General features: G+C 38.9%; 1 protein-coding gene across 7 annotated transcripts in view; it reads right to left on the bottom strand.

The window, feature by feature from the left end:
- Positions 1 to 12,531, bottom strand: part of BABAM2 (BRISC and BRCA1 A complex member 2) — a 602,274-nt gene that overhangs the window by 66,828 nt on the left and 522,915 nt on the right. For 6 of the 7 annotated variants that reach the window (XM_069072106.1, XM_069072105.1, XM_069072109.1 and 3 more), the window contains one exon: positions 547 to 700. The exons of the other annotated variant lie outside the window; for it this stretch is intronic. In XM_069072106.1, coding sequence (XP_068928207.1) covers positions 547 to 700 — 154 coding nt within the window. The remainder of the gene's footprint in view (positions 1 to 546; positions 701 to 12,531) is intronic. 7 annotated transcript variants of the gene reach the window in all.

Here is a 12,531-nt window from a genome sequence, read left to right as displayed (position 1 = left end):
AGTGCTACAGAAATGCTGACAATTGTGTACTAAGAACATGATGTTTTCCACCCCACTTGCCCCTGCCAATTGAAACACAGACTGTTAGGGCAGGCACATTTTTTGCCTTTCTTTGTATTCCCAGAGCTTAGCTCAGTGCCTAGCACAAAGTAAGAGCTTAATAAATGCCTGTTGGTTGACTGATTGATTAGCGTGGCACAACTCTGATAGGTCCTATGAAGAGGACCCATCATGATGTTATCCATTGTTAAAGGACAAGTCTACATAAGCTGGGAGATGTTCGGTACCGCCTTGGTCACCAAGAAATGAAGTTTTTGACCACAGTGATTCATAAAAATTCTCTGCTCAATGATAGCTGGGCTGCGATCTTTATCAGTAGAGGGAATACCCACAGTAAAATTACAGCTTCTTCAAATGTTGAAGATATATAGACATATTTATATATATACATATGTGTGCCTGTGCATGTTCATGTTTCAGATCCTTTAGAATGTGGACAGATAAGACAAAACGCTATACTCAAGTGGATCAGTAAATTTTACTTACTTTGCTCTCTTGGCCATCTCATTGCCATCCCATCGCGGGCTGTATGGGTAATTTTTCTGGGCCTGAGAGTACAACTGTCCACTATTGGTAAAGTGATAGACAGACTGGAAGGTGAGAGTAGGCTGGTCTCGAGGAAAATATAGGGGAAGGTCAACTGCAAAGACAAAAGAAAAAAGAAAACAATAAATGCATTGATGGAAGCGACCCTTTCTCAGCTTTATTTGACTTCAGGCTAAAGTCATAATTAACTACCAGACCTTATTGAGTGAACATTATATGGCCAGGACGGGATTCCAGTTCCAGCTCTGCTAGAGAGTAGTTGTATTATTACCCTGGTTGTCATTTCTTCTTCTTGGCACCTGTGTTTAATTCTGCGCAACAGACAGAGAAGTCTGAGAGAGTTTAAGGTCTTAAGGAGTTTATAAGCTAGTGGAATGAAGTGAGATCTACATGAAAAGTTTACTAACAGTACAAGGCACACTGAGTACATGTTACATGATTAATGACTGTTGATAAGTACTAGAGAAACTCAGAAAAAGGAGAGAGTGCTCAGAGAAGATAAGATGAGCGGAACCTTACAGGATGATTTAGATACGTAGGATAGCGTTGAGTTAAGCTTTAAAAAATTCAACAAATAATTCTTGAGCACCTACTTTGTAAAATCTTTTCTTCTTCCTCGTCTTCTTTTTCTTTCTCCTCCTTTTTGATAACCTGATCCTATGGGTATAACTATATGTAGGCAGATGATGCACAGATCTATATCCAGTCTAGTATCTCCCTGAGCTTCAGTTTCATATCAACAATTGTCTATCGCATATGTAAAAGTGGACATCCCAGAGATATCTTAAATTCAACATGTCCAAAACAGAAATCATCTTTCTTCTCAAGCTCTTCCCTCTTCCAAATTTCCCTATTTCTATTAAAGGATCAAGGTCAAGGTCTAGGTATCATCCTGAACTTATCACTGACCCTCACCTTACAAATCTCCAAGTCCTGTCATTTCTTCTATACCAATAACATCTTTGTATCCAATGCCTTCTTTCCAATCTCTTGCTCAGGCTCTCATTACCTCTCACCTAGATTACTGCAACCGTTTTATATTTGGTCTTCCTGCTTCAAGTCTCTTTCAACTCCAAGTCAACCCACACACTTTTGCCAAAGTGATTTTCCTTAGAACAGATCTGCCCTTGTGATTCCCCTCCTCAGTCAACTCTATAGGCTTCCTCTTGTCTCTAGGATAAAATATAAGCTCCTTTGTTTAGCTTTTAATAGTCTTATACACCCCGGTTCCAACCTAACTTTTGAGCCTCACTGGATATTACTCTACTTCCTGCTCTCTCTAATCATTGAGCTGGACTCTATTCTATTCTGTATACACAATATTCCATCTCTTGTCTCTGTGCTTTTAAACTGGTTGATTGCCACAGCTGGAATGCATAGCATACTTCTGCCTAATGGATTCTCTCTCTAACTTCCTTTAAGAAGCAGCTCAGGCATTATTTTCTACATGAAACTTTTCCTGATCTGCTCAAGAGCTAATGCCCTCTCCTCCCAAAATACCTTATAGTGAACTATATTATGTATATATATATATATATTTGTATTTATTGACTTTATAGTTATGCTATACATATTTACCTATATATTTGTCTACTTTATTAGAACATAAGCTCTTTTTGTATGGAGACTATTTCATTATTTGTACTCATATCCCCAGTGCATAGTATGGTGCCAGGGACATAGCAGACTCTTAATAAATGCCTGTTGATTCACTGATGTTCCAGAGAGACAGTGAGTAGATCACCAAGGTCAGAACAGACAGTTCATACTGGGGAGTAATAGAATATAAGTCTGGAGAAGTAGACTGCTGTCAGACTGTGGGTGATGTTTGAATGTCAGAGAAAAGAGGAACACCACTCTGAGGCTGAACCCCTAGTGGTGCTAATAATTCTTCCAAACTCTTTCAGCAATAATTAACAAACTTCAATCTAGTCATCATACTCTGCCCATTTCAGTGATCCCAAAACACCTGGCTTTCATCATACAAACTCCATTCCACATTTCTCACTACTTGATTTCTTATTCCCAAGCCTCTGAACCAAAACCCTCCCCACATCCCCAATGTAGTATTCTAAAACTACCCACATCTCCTACTATGTAGTCTCTGGAATCTGTGCTTACTTAGTAGATAACAAACCCACTTTCATCTTAAGTCTTTTCCTTTTCTACTTTCATCTTTTGGCTCTCACTGAGAGCTGGTTCCCTCCTGATGAGACCGTCTCCCTGGTCACTCTTTCCAGCACTGTTGCACTTTCACTCATTCCCTTGTCTCACTGTTCAAGACAGGGGAGTTGGAGTACTCTTTGTTCCCCAATGCCAGGTTCTCACTCTCCCACCATCACTCCCTCATGAGGTTCATTCAATCCATATTTAATACTCTACTGACCTCTAGGACACCCTCCTTCTTTCCTTAATGAGTTCAGTGCCTGACTCAATCTTTTTTTCTTCTCCAAGTCCTGTCCTCATACTGTGAGGCTTCAATATGTTGCTACTCCTTCAAATACCCTTTTCTCCAGTTCCTCAACTTGCTCATTTCCCATGACCTACTCCTCTACTCCATCACAGCAACACAGAGATGGGTCATTCTCCTGATCATGTCCTTACTCACAAATGCTCCACGTAGGTGTTTATGAACTCTGAAATTCCCTTATCACATCACAATCTATTGTTATTCAGCCTCTTCTTCCTTGCAATTCCAAACTCTGTTCTTCATCCTCACTGGGATCTGTAACCCCTTGATCCCTTAGTTCTTTCCCAGGCCATCACCCCTGCACTGGCCACACTATCCTTCCTTTTTCATCTTGAGCCCTTAGCACATTACTGCACAAGTGACCCCATTTCATCCCATTTTCCCAGGCAGACTGCCTCAATTATCATCCCCTCTTTATTAATTATCTTCATTCCTTCCTTGTCCATGGGCTGCTTTTCCATTGCCTACAAACATGTCCATGTCCATGTCAATGCCACACTCAAAAAATCTTCACTTGATCCAACCATTACCACTAGCTATCATTCCATTTTTCTCCTCTTTTTTTTTTTTTTTTTTTGTGGCTAAACTCTTTGAGAAGGTGTAGCGCCAATGCAATATTTACGGCACCTATGATCATGATAAAGACCATGACTATCAGTATCACATGATGTTCAAATTGCAAAATATACCAAACTCTCCAGATAGAGGATAGAACTGAAGCATTTATTTAGATACCAGAAAACCAAATCCCCAAACCAGTAAGCTGATTCCATCATAATACTAAAGATATTCAGAAGCCATAATAATGCTGAGAGCCACAGCATCCTTCAGCCTTCCCACAAACCAATACAAGATCAATATCAACTCCCAAGCCTATATGACTCCTTGCCTGAGCATCCTCTCTCCCCCACTGTCTTGCTAGCTCTGACCAGATTCCTGTGGGCTCTGCTTCTCTTCAGCAAACTCCTCCCACCACAGGCTCCATGTGACTACATTCAGCCTATTACAGGGCAGAGTTTATCTTCACAAGAGGGAAGCTTCCTGTGGGCTCTGTTTCAGCCTTTAGCAAATTCCCTCCATCACAGGCTCCATGTGATTATATTCTACCTATTAGGGGGCAGAGTTTGCTTTCAAAGCTGGGGAGGTCTTCAAACTCCCCCCTACGTCTATTAAGGGGCAGGGAAGATCTTCAAATTCCCATTCTCATAACAGAAGGCCATTTATAATAGATGCTTTTGCTTTTTTTCCTCTCATTTTCTTCTTATCTCTCCACAGTCTGACTTCTGATCTCATCATTCAACCAAACTGCTCTCTCCAAAGTTACTAATGATCTCACAGTTGCCAAATCTAATTGTCTTTTCTTAATCCTTATCCTTCTTGACCTCTCTGCAACCTTTGACAATGTTGATCATCCACTTTAATCTGATGTTCTCTTCTCTTAGTTTTTGTGACTCTCTCCTTGGTCTACCTCTTTAAGCACTCCTGCTCCCTGGCCTTCTTAGTCTTCTTGGCTAAATCTTTATTCAGGTCACATCAGTCAACTATGGGTGTTCCATGGGGCTCTCTTGTGGGTTGTCTTCTTTCCTCCCTTTATATTATTTCACTTGGTGATGGCATTGATTCCCATGCATTCAATCATCATCTCTATGTTGATGATTTTCAAATCTACTTATCTAGACCTCTCTACTGATCTCCAGACTTCCATTTCTAATTGCCTGTTAGACAGGCATCTTAAAGTCAGCATGACCAAAAGTGAACTCATTATTTTTGCCCAACTTTTTCTATCTTCCAAGCTTCCTTGTTACTATTAAGGATACCACCACTATCCCAGTGACCTAGGCTCTCAACATAGCCATCTATTTTGACTCCCCACTCTCTTTCACATTCCCTATACCCAATCTGTTGTCAAGACCTTTTAATTTTACCTTTGTAACATCCTTTGCATATTGCCCCTTCTCTCCTGGCACTGCTACCATTCTGGTGCAGGCCCTTATTACCTCACTTATGGGCTACTGCAATAGCCTGCTGGTGGGTCTGCCTCCCATAAGTCTCTCCCTACTCTGGTCCATCCTCTGCTCAGTTGTCAATATAATCTTCCTAAAGGTCTGACTATGGCTCCAATAAACTCCAGTGGCTCCTTTATCTTCTAGGATTAAATACAAAGTCTTCTGTTTGATGTTCAAAGCCCTTCAAAACCTGTTCCTATTCTTCCAGTCTTCAGACTCCACTTCAGACTCCACGATGTACTCTTTGATACTCCTTTCTGTTCCACAAACAAAATCTTCCATCTCTGTACTTGAGGCATTTTCATGGGCTGCTTCCCATACTTGTAATACTCTCCTTCCTCATTTCTGTCTCCTGGCTATTCTGGCTTCTTTTAAGTGCCGACTAAAATTCTACCTTCTAGAGGAAGCCTTTACTATTATCCATTAATTCTAGTGCTTTTTCCTTTGTTGACTATTTCCAATTTATCCTAAATATTGCTTGCTTGTCCATTGTTGTCTCCTCAATCAGACTGTGAGATTTTTTTAGATCAAGGACTGTTGTGGCCTTTCTTTGTATCCCTAGCACTTAGCACAGTGTCTGGTACATAGTGGTGAGTGTTTAGTAAATGCTTATTGACTGTCATAGTAGGCACTTAACAGATTATTGCTGAACTAAAGTGAACCTACAAGTGCATCCAGAGAATCAAATGCTTCCTTGCAATATCAATTATTTTCAATTTTATATTATGTAATATCTAGTCCAAAAAACCACAACCAAGTCTAATAAAAACTTTTGTGTGTTCATTTTGACCAGAAGGAATTATTTTGTCTCTTTTAATTCAACAGAAATTTCTGAAGCAACTATATACTACATATTGTACTTGGCGCTGGGGGAAACACAAATTAAGAAGAGGTTTTTGCCTTCAGAGAGTTAAAAATATAGTTGGGAATGTAAAAAATTGTATAGATAAATGAAATAATTCTTGATGCAATTAGCACAATATCATTTGCAAAGAGGAACACCTGGAGAACTTACCATCCAGAGGAAATCCAACTTCTATTTGGATTTCTTATTTGGACATACTCCAAGAAAGTGGCTTTGATAAACACCTTTGATAAAATTAAGGTTCCCTGTTTTGTGCCTGCCTTTATGGTGAAATTCAGAATTAATAAAGTTCACTCTGTGGTTGTCAATAATGGAATCTTTCATGGTCCTTAACTTAATCATGAGATGCCTTGCATAAAAAAAAAAGACTTTATGGTTGGTTTTTATTTAATCTCAATGAACAAACAAAAGACATAATGGAATTTTTTATTCTCTATACCTCTCAGGAAGTTATGTGCTAAAAAGACATGTCTACTATAGAAAACCATCTATTAAAAGTGATTGTTCCTTCTCATTTTTTCATTCAAGATATTGTCAATAGAAGGGATGCTAGAGTGCCAAGCCTAGAGTAAAGATTCATCTTTGTTAGTTCAAATCTGGCCTCAGACATTCATTGGCTCTGTGACCCTGGACAAGTCACTTAAATTGTTTGTCTCAGTTTCTCATCTGTAAAACTGAGCTTAAGAAGGAAATGGCAAAACACTCCAGTATCTTTGCCAAGAAAACCCTAAAAGTGGGTCATGAAGAGTTGGACACAACTAACAACAAAAAAGGGAGCTTATATGTTCAGACCATTATCATAAAGATTTAATTAAAATAGGCATATGTACTGATGGCTACAGCTATCCTCCTGGTTGCTTTTTTTTTTTTTTGTGGTGGTTTTTTTTCCCCATTCTTTTGAGGATTTTTCTGATATTCTGGAAATCCATCTTTGAGTGACTTTAAAATTATATAATTATAATAATTAGGTAATTTCAGTTCTTAGTAACTTACATCAAAACTAATTTATTTAAGAAAATAGTAAGGAAACATCATCATTGTTCCTGATTCACAGGCTGGCTTTTCAGTTTTATTTAACCAAGGTACTGACCTAGGAGGTTGAAATTAACAAAAGACTAACTTCAGAATAAATGAGTTCTTATTGCCACTATTTACTTTAAAAAACACTTTACAAAGTTAACTAATTATGACAGCATCCTGTGATTCTTCCTATGAAGGAGTTTAGGGAGAGGGAGTCTCAGGGAAAGGTTATCGAAGGAACAAAGGTAGTTAAGTGGATTCGAGTAATCAACTCCTGATTACTGAAAACAATTGCAAGGTTATGAAGAAATCTAGAACAAATTGCTGAACAACATCAGTAAAAATAAGCATAAAGGATAGAAACTAGGCCAGAATCCCAAGGTAGGGCAAAAAGAAAGAAGTGTCTAATGGGAAGACAATCAGGCTCTGTTTACATAATGCAAAAACAGCTGGTCAGTTGAGTTCATTCAATGAAAAAAAATTATTCAAACCATTTGTTTGCAATTGTTTTGCAAAAACAATTGCTTGGTTCAAGTTTTTCCACTTTTCAATGGGTTCTTTTGGTATCAGATTCAATGTGGCAGTAGTGAACAGAATGTGGGACTTTAAGTCTGGAAGATCTGACCCTTTATTAGCTGTGTGACCATGAACAAATCATTTAATCTGTATGAATCTCTGATTCCTCTTCTGCAAAAACAGGATGATCTCTGCAGTGCTACAGGGTTTTTGTGAAGTTGCTATCAGTTATTATCATCATAGAGATCTCATAATAGTTGACACTTATATGGAGCTTTGAAACAACCTATGAGGAAGGTACAACTTCATCTTAGAGATGAGGAAACAGGTTCAGAGAGGTTAAATGTTGCTCATGGCCACACACAGTTAATAAATGAAATAGGAATTTTAAAGTAAGTCTTTCCTGACTTGACATCCAGCATTCTTTCCACTACCCACATTGCTTACTTGTCCCAAACTCAAGAAAGCTATGATGTGGTCCCTGCCTAGCTACACAATCTTATTTTCCATTTTTTCCTAACATGTAACTTTAGCTCTAGGAGTAAGGCTAGTCTGTTCACTATCTCCCATGTTCATGTCCATCTCCTTGCCTTTGCACATTCTGTTTCTCCTGCCTGGTGTGTTTTTTCTTCTTTCTATTCATTCAAGGCTTAGCTTGTCCAGCCTTTGCACCTTCCATATGCCAGTTCCCTATTCTCGCACTTCCTAGCCAGCTGGTTTTGTGTCACCTCACTGCAGCTCTCTAGGCCAGGTTCCCTTGCTCAGAAGTGGCTCTGCCTGGGGGAAGAGAAAAATCATTATACCTGAGGTTTGCATAGTAGCTGCCTCAGGATAATTTCGTTGATGCTCTAGCACTAAGTATCCATTCCTTTACTTTTTTAGTTGTCAGGAACTCCCATACAGCTAATGACTGTCTAACCACCCACTTCATGCTGCACCTTTAGCTCCTGTATATTCGGCAGGCACTAACTGGTTTCCTGGCTTGCTAGGTCCTCTGGTATCTGTGCTCTCTTGTTTTATTTGCTAACCTGGTTTTTGATCTCCCTGATTTGGGGATTTATATATTTTGTGAGTACTTGGTGTCCCAGCTACCCATTCATTCCCTTATGCCTGAGGCAATACTTGAAACAATCAACTCATGTTCCATTCCTCCATGAAGCCTTGTCTGACGCCTCCAAACCACAAGATTTCTACTATATTTGTATTCAGTGCCACATAGTTAGGTTAGTACTTAGGGTAAACAATTAGAAAATAAAGTTGTGAATTTTTGCTAGGAGTTAAACTGCTAGCTCCTCGAGGTAAGGTTTTAAACTTGAGTTTCTCAGGTGAAGAACACATTGTTTACACAGATTCTCAATATACACTGTCTGACTGACTGAAAAAGATGGATCGCATAAGGGTAATTCAGTTCATTTTTGTTTTTCTTATTTTTTAAGGTATGTAAAAGTATTTTATATTTCTATCTCTTATAAGTTGCTTTTTATTTATTTGTGTCCTTTGATATTTATTTCCTACTATCAATGGCTTTTGATAGGAAAAAATGAGGTCTGGTCTATATGAAGATAGGCAAAAAGAATTAAGATTATATAACCTATAGAAGAGAAGACTGACATATTAAAGAACTTTCTGTGAAAAGGGCCTATAGTGAGGATCTGTTTCCATGTTCAAAAGGAAAATTTCTGTGTTCTGTCTTGTATATGCCACATTTATGTTGGATGATGAGGGATTTAATTTAGAGAAAAATATTTCTGATTATGAGGTTGTAAAACCTTAGAATGGTGGTTAGAGGAAAAATCTTCTTGGAAATCTTTGAGAAGAAGATATATAATTCTCTGCTTGGAATGATTTAAACTACAATCCTGTCTGGAGGCAGAACACAGATTAGTTTATCTCTGGAGGCTAAGCAAACTTTTTCTCAGGGAAGCAAGGTTTTCTTTTTTTTGTTTGTTTTGTTTTTATAAATTTGACTATACTATCTAAAAACCTGACTACTAGAGGAGAAAAAGATAATTTGGGGGATCAAAGGTAGCCACATATTCAATTAAACTACAAACTCACTTTTGCCAACTTTTAAACTGATGTGTAAGTTCATGATCTCAAAAAAAGTCTTATCTATAACTATACAATTCTCCTTCCCTCATATAAGAAACTATATATTCGAAGACCATGAAGTCAGAGTAGTACTGAAGTAATAGCTGACCAGAGACCAGGAAAAAAAAATTTCAATGGAAAACTTGGCCATATGAGGAGAGGAGTGGGGACAATGAGCGCTTCCTTCTGTGCTTTTAGTAATGCAGTATTCTGAGATTTCCTCTCTGTACTTACTCACTGAAGCTGGCCTGGTAGTGGGTAACCAACCAACAACAGAGTTGGTTAAAGGCAGCTTAGTTTAGTAGAAAGAGCCCTGGAGTTGGAGCAGGGAAGCTCTGTGTGAGCAGAGATAAGTTATTTAAGTTCTCTAAGACTCAATTTCTTCTTCAAATTTATGTAAAATGGGGAAAATAATACTTGTGTTATTTAGCCCATGGGATGACTGTGAGGGAAAAAACAACTTTGAAAAACCTTCAAGTTGTTATTGCTGCCAGAATTCAAGCTTCATAAGGTAGTAAGTGGCACAGTAGAAAGAGCACTGCACTTGGCATCAGTAAGACTCATCTTCCTGAGTTCAAATCTGGCTTCAGACACTTACTAGCTGTGTGACCCTGGGCAACTCACTTAACCCTGTTTGCCTCAGTTTCCTCCTCTGTAAAATGAGCTAGAGAGGGAAATGGCAAACCAATCCAGTATCTTTGCCAAGAAAATTCTAGCTGGGGTCACAAAAAGTCAGAAAATGATGGAAAATTACTAAACAACAACACAAAGTGTCCTATGTGAAAGTACTAGGCCGTTTGACCCTTACAACACTTACAACACTCTAGTGTTGTATATTATACAGGCATTATTATTATCCTTATGTTGCTGATGAGTAAGTTGAAACAGAAAGAGGTTAAATGACTTAATTGCCTAGGGTCACACAACTAGTAAAAGTCACAGGTTCTAAATTCAGGTCTTTCCCATTTGGAGTCCACCAAGTTGTCTAGCCTGCTAACTCAAAAAGGTAAGATTTTTTTTTTCTTTTTGCTGAGGCAACTGGGGTCAAGTGACTTGCCCAGGGTCACACAGCTAGTAAGTGTCAAATGTCTGAGGCCAGATTTGAACTCAGGTCCTTCTGAGCAGGACCAGTACTCTATCCACTGTACTACCTAGCTGCCCCAATAAAGCGAGACTTCTGAGAGAAAGGGACATTTATCCACTCATGGAAGATGAACCAATGTAGAAGGTGAAATGATGACTCTGGGGAACAGACACTAGTAGTCCAATGTGGCAGGAACATACTGTAAAGTATATGAAAGAGAGGAATGAGATAAGGCTATAAGGCAGGCTGGAGTTATAGTATGAAGGATGGCCTTAAATACTGAGCTAAGGGGTTTGTTTTTTATCCTTGGAGCAATAAGAAGACTGAATAGAGCAGCAACATGGTCAGACCTGAGCATTAAGAACGTTGAGGTAAATTGGCAAAGATGATGGTACAGGAAAAGTCTAGACCAGCTCTCTGACATAACCAATTCCCATAAAGTTCAAGGAAGAGTAATGAATTATGATTGAGAAATCCAAGGATAAAATATGGTGGGTCATTTCCCAGCCTAGGTTGGCCCACAGACAGCTAAGGGTCTATGGGCACTGGAGACGAGATCTGAGCCAGGAAGGGAACTGGGCTGGAGGTGTCTGTAGCTGTGTACTGGGGATGGAGAGGGGTCAGCATAGCAGGGGATGAGGCTATGTCCTGGGCAGAGAGGAGAGACAAGAGTAAGTTTGTGGCTCCATTGCTCTGAGTCCAAAAGTAAGCCCCTCTGATTTAGAATAGGGCCTGGCCTACAGTTCCACAGGGTCTGTACTCTGAACCTACAGGGTCTCTTCCAGTTAGCTGAGAAGGACCAGGAGCAAGAGTTGTTTACTGCAGTTCCAACCTGGGACATGTCTACTCTTATGTCACACAGATACAAACGAGGGTGAGGAGCCTCTAAAGCTCAGACCAGAGGGCAGTGGTTAGACTTAAGCTCACACCTGACCACTTAGGGAATGCTCAAAGTTTACAGCTCCCTGACCCAAGATCTGAGAACACAGCTTTCAACAGACAGAAAAAGCAGTAGCACATCCCCAGACAATACAGATCAGGGCTAAGCAAGGTCCTAGCATTCCATCTGGAAGTAAAGAGAGGTTGCCTCTAACACAAAGTACTAATTTAAAAAGTAAGGCTGGGGCAGTTTGGTGGTGTAGTGAATAGAACACTGGCCCTGGAGTCAGGAGGACCTGAGTTCAAATCCAGCCTCAGACACTTAACACTTACTAGCTGTGTGACCTTGGGCAAGTCACTTAACCCCAATTGCCCTACCTTTCCCCCACAAAAAGCAAAAAAAAAAAAAAGTAAGGCTGAAAGAATGAGCAAATAAAAAAAATAAAGACAAGATAATCGGTCATTATGGAACCAGAGATGCCCAGGACATAAATTTAGAAGAGAATAAAATCACAACATCCACAACATCTATAGGCCAAACCTCAAAGAAAAACAAAGCTTGACCACAAGATAAATTAGAATGCCTGTGAGAAAGGAAACAAAAATTTAAAAAAAATAATTAAAATAAAAATAATCATAAATGAAATCACAGAATTCTAGAGGAAAGAGTTGGAAAAAAATGAGAGTTTTAGAGGAAAGACACAGAAGGAAAATTAGAATGATCTTAAGAGAAGATAATGACTCCATGAGAACACACAAAAAAATATTGGGGGAAAAACACAAAAGATCAAATAAAGAAGAAAATATAAAGTATTCAGGAAACAATTAACCTGAAAAACAGATCAAAAACAAAACTACAGAAATAAAATGCCTGAAAGCTATGACACCTCATAAAAAGATCTTGGATATATCATGTTCACAGTTATATTATGGATTGGAGAAGGGAAAAATTAGAAACAGAGAGATCATTTAGGAGGTTATTTAGTAGTCAACA

This window comes from Petaurus breviceps, unplaced genomic scaffold, assembly GCF_028583685.1.
Source record: "Petaurus breviceps papuanus isolate PSGF00001 unplaced genomic scaffold, PetGlider_PUasm1.0 90845, whole genome shotgun sequence".
Lineage (NCBI taxonomy): Eukaryota > Metazoa > Chordata > Mammalia > Diprotodontia > Petauridae > Petaurus > Petaurus breviceps.
The sequence above is the reverse complement of the archived record's forward strand: the minus strand, read 5'-3'. Positions and strand labels throughout refer to the sequence as shown.